General features: G+C 44.6%; 1 protein-coding gene across 1 annotated transcript; it reads right to left on the bottom strand.

The window, feature by feature from the left end:
- Window positions 1-1,474: 1,474 nt before the first annotated feature.
- On the bottom strand, window positions 1,475-2,280 carry LOC121863414 (tigger transposable element-derived protein 1-like). The gene is made up of 2 exons (XM_042362074.1): window positions 1,978-2,280; window positions 1,475-1,795 (listed from the first exon to the last, which is right to left on the bottom strand). The coding sequence occupies exons 1-2, from the start codon at window positions 2,278-2,280 to the stop codon at window positions 1,475-1,477; spliced, it is 624 nt and encodes a 207-aa protein (XP_042218008.1).
- Between the last annotated feature and the right edge of the window lie 307 nt (window positions 2,281-2,587).

Genomic DNA, 2,587 nt, shown 5'->3' with positions numbered 1-2,587 from the left:
TTGCTAATCAGCAATTATTCCTATTTAATTTAACATATATAGATACAGTACTGTATACTGTATATACAGTATACTGTATGTACAGTATGCTATAGGTATAAGTACTGCAGTGAGATAAAAAGAAGGGTAAATATTGAATGAAGTGGATTTGTTTAAAACTGAGTTTATGAGAGACACAAACAGTGAAAATATCTTATGTCTCTGTGTTTGGATGTGATCTAAGATAATTCATATGCTGTACAGTACTGTAGTAAAGCATGAAATACTGGACAGTACGTACCATGAAAAATAAATCTGGCATTTGTGAATACCTGTACTGTATCAATAAATTTTATTACTGTATCATTTAATCATTATCACAATGTACAAAACAGTGAATTAAAATTTTATCATAAATTATAGATCGAAATATTGTACATGTACTGTACATAAAGTAATTTTATATGAAAAGCAACAGAAAATTATTGAAACACAAGTACAACTGACTGACACATGTTGTAGTATTCTGGAATGTACAGGTAAACCTCTATTTGCAATGAGGTTTGGTTCCTGCAAATCCAATCGCAGGTCGAAATATTATAATTCAGGTTTATTATAACATGGGGTCAGACACCCATTTGCATCACCGAAAAAAAATCCTAGAATACTACTGTCACTGCAGCACAATTAAGCAACACTCACCACATCATACTAACAAATATCATCATCATCATATGTCCCCTTCGAGGTTAAGAGGACTCCTGAAGGTAGAGTGTTGTCACCAATCTGAGTCTGAAGAGGCTAGAGACACAGTGGGACCTGGAGGTGTAGCCTTCGTCCTGGCCTTAAAGATGGTGTAGCACTTGGGTAAGACTGTAGAGGTGTCAGATGAGGAGGGTCCTGCATGGCTGGGGACCCTACAAGTCGAGGGTTGTGGCTGTGGTTGTGACAGGGACTTGAAAAAGGAGGTGATTGTTGTCTGTCATGCCTCCTTCTGCAGGAACAGCTCCCTGTAGTAAAACATGTCGTCCACTAGTGCCCTCACAGAAGAACTCCTGTTGAAGTTGGGGTCCATGGCAATGCCCAATCAACACCTTCAGAGTCAGCGTCATGGGCGCAGAGTTTTCCTCCTCACCAGCTGACTCCTCGACTGCCTGCTGCTGTTCCTAGAGCAGCAAGTTCTCATTGCTGAGCTCCTCAGAGTGGCTCTCCAAGACGTCTGCCACGTTCTCCTAATCAACCTCCTCAAAGCTGGCCTCCTTGGAGATGCTGCTAGTGCCACGGTGTACAGCTACATCTGTGAAGCCGCCAAAGTCGGTTACACACTCACGTAACACTTTCCTCCATATGCCGTTCATGCAGTTCTGTGTGACCTCCTTCCATGACTTGTCAATGTTTTCTATGGCATGCTTGATGTTGTAGCTGTGCCATAAATCTTTGACATTCGGCTTTCCCTCTCCACCTTTCACCTCAAACAGCTGCATCATCAACTGTCTCAAGTACTGTAGTAAGCCTTGAAGGTGGCAATGATGCCCTGATCCATCAGCTGGATGAGTGAGGTGGTGTTAGGGGACAGTAACATGACAGTGATGTTGTCTGTCCACTCACCCATGGTAGGCTGATGTGAAGGCGCATTGTTGAGGATCAGGAGAAACTTGTTGGTGATGTTCTGCTCGTCAGTGTCCTCCTTGAGGTGCTTGGAGTGGTAATCAACCACATAACTGGCACAACGCCGTCGTGACCCAGGCCTTTTTCTTGGAGCACCAGATGACTGGGAGGTGCTCCATAATGAACCCCTAAAGAGCTTTAGAGGCTTCTGAATAGTATACCAACATCGGAGTCAGCTTAAAGTCCCCCTCAGCATTACCTCCAAGCAGCAATGTAGGGCGCTCCTTGGCAACCTTAAAGCCTAGTACTGTACAGTCTTCTCCTCCTTGACCAGAAAAATCTTCGATGGCATCCTCTTCCAAAACAGCCTGTCTCATCAAAGTTCAGGACCTGCTTGGCGATGTATCCTCCTTCCTCCACCATAGCCTTCATAAGTGCTGGGAAAGCGTTCGCACTCACAACATCAGCACTGGCTGCCTCACCAGTCAGATGAAGGTTGTACAGATTGGTGCAGTTTTTGAACCACTGAAACCACCCAGGACTTGCCTTGAAAGAGGAGGAGATCTCACTGCCACTGCTTTCTGCCTTCAGTTTTGTCCAAATATTACTGGCCTTGGCCATGATGATCCCTGTGGACAGAGGCAAGTGCTGTTCAGTCTGGTCTTGAATCCAGCCTTGGAGAAGACTCTCCATTCTGTCCATGATAGGCTCATTCTTCTTTAATACCCTAAAAACGGAGAGAGGGTTCACGTTCTGTGCCGCGGCCTTCACTTCCGGTGCCTTCTTAATGATGGGAGATACCATTGATTGGACCAGGCCAAGATGGCGAGTGATGTAGCACTTTCTGTCACCTCTCTCATGCTGCTTCACAATGTTGAGTTTCACCTCCAGAGACGGTTTCCCTGGGTGCCTTGGCCTTTCCAAACGCAGGACCCTGAGCAAAACACTTGCCAGATATTTTCAAAATGACACTACTAACTTCACTGTCACAAAAACAGAG

The sequence above is a fragment of the Homarus americanus genome, unplaced genomic scaffold (assembly GCF_018991925.1).
Source record: "Homarus americanus isolate GMGI-L3 unplaced genomic scaffold, GMGI_Hamer_2.0 scaffold40248, whole genome shotgun sequence".
In the NCBI taxonomy this organism is placed as follows: domain Eukaryota; kingdom Metazoa; phylum Arthropoda; class Malacostraca; order Decapoda; family Nephropidae; genus Homarus; species Homarus americanus.
Note: the sequence above shows the minus strand (reverse complement) of the source record. Positions and strands in the feature narration are given on the sequence as shown.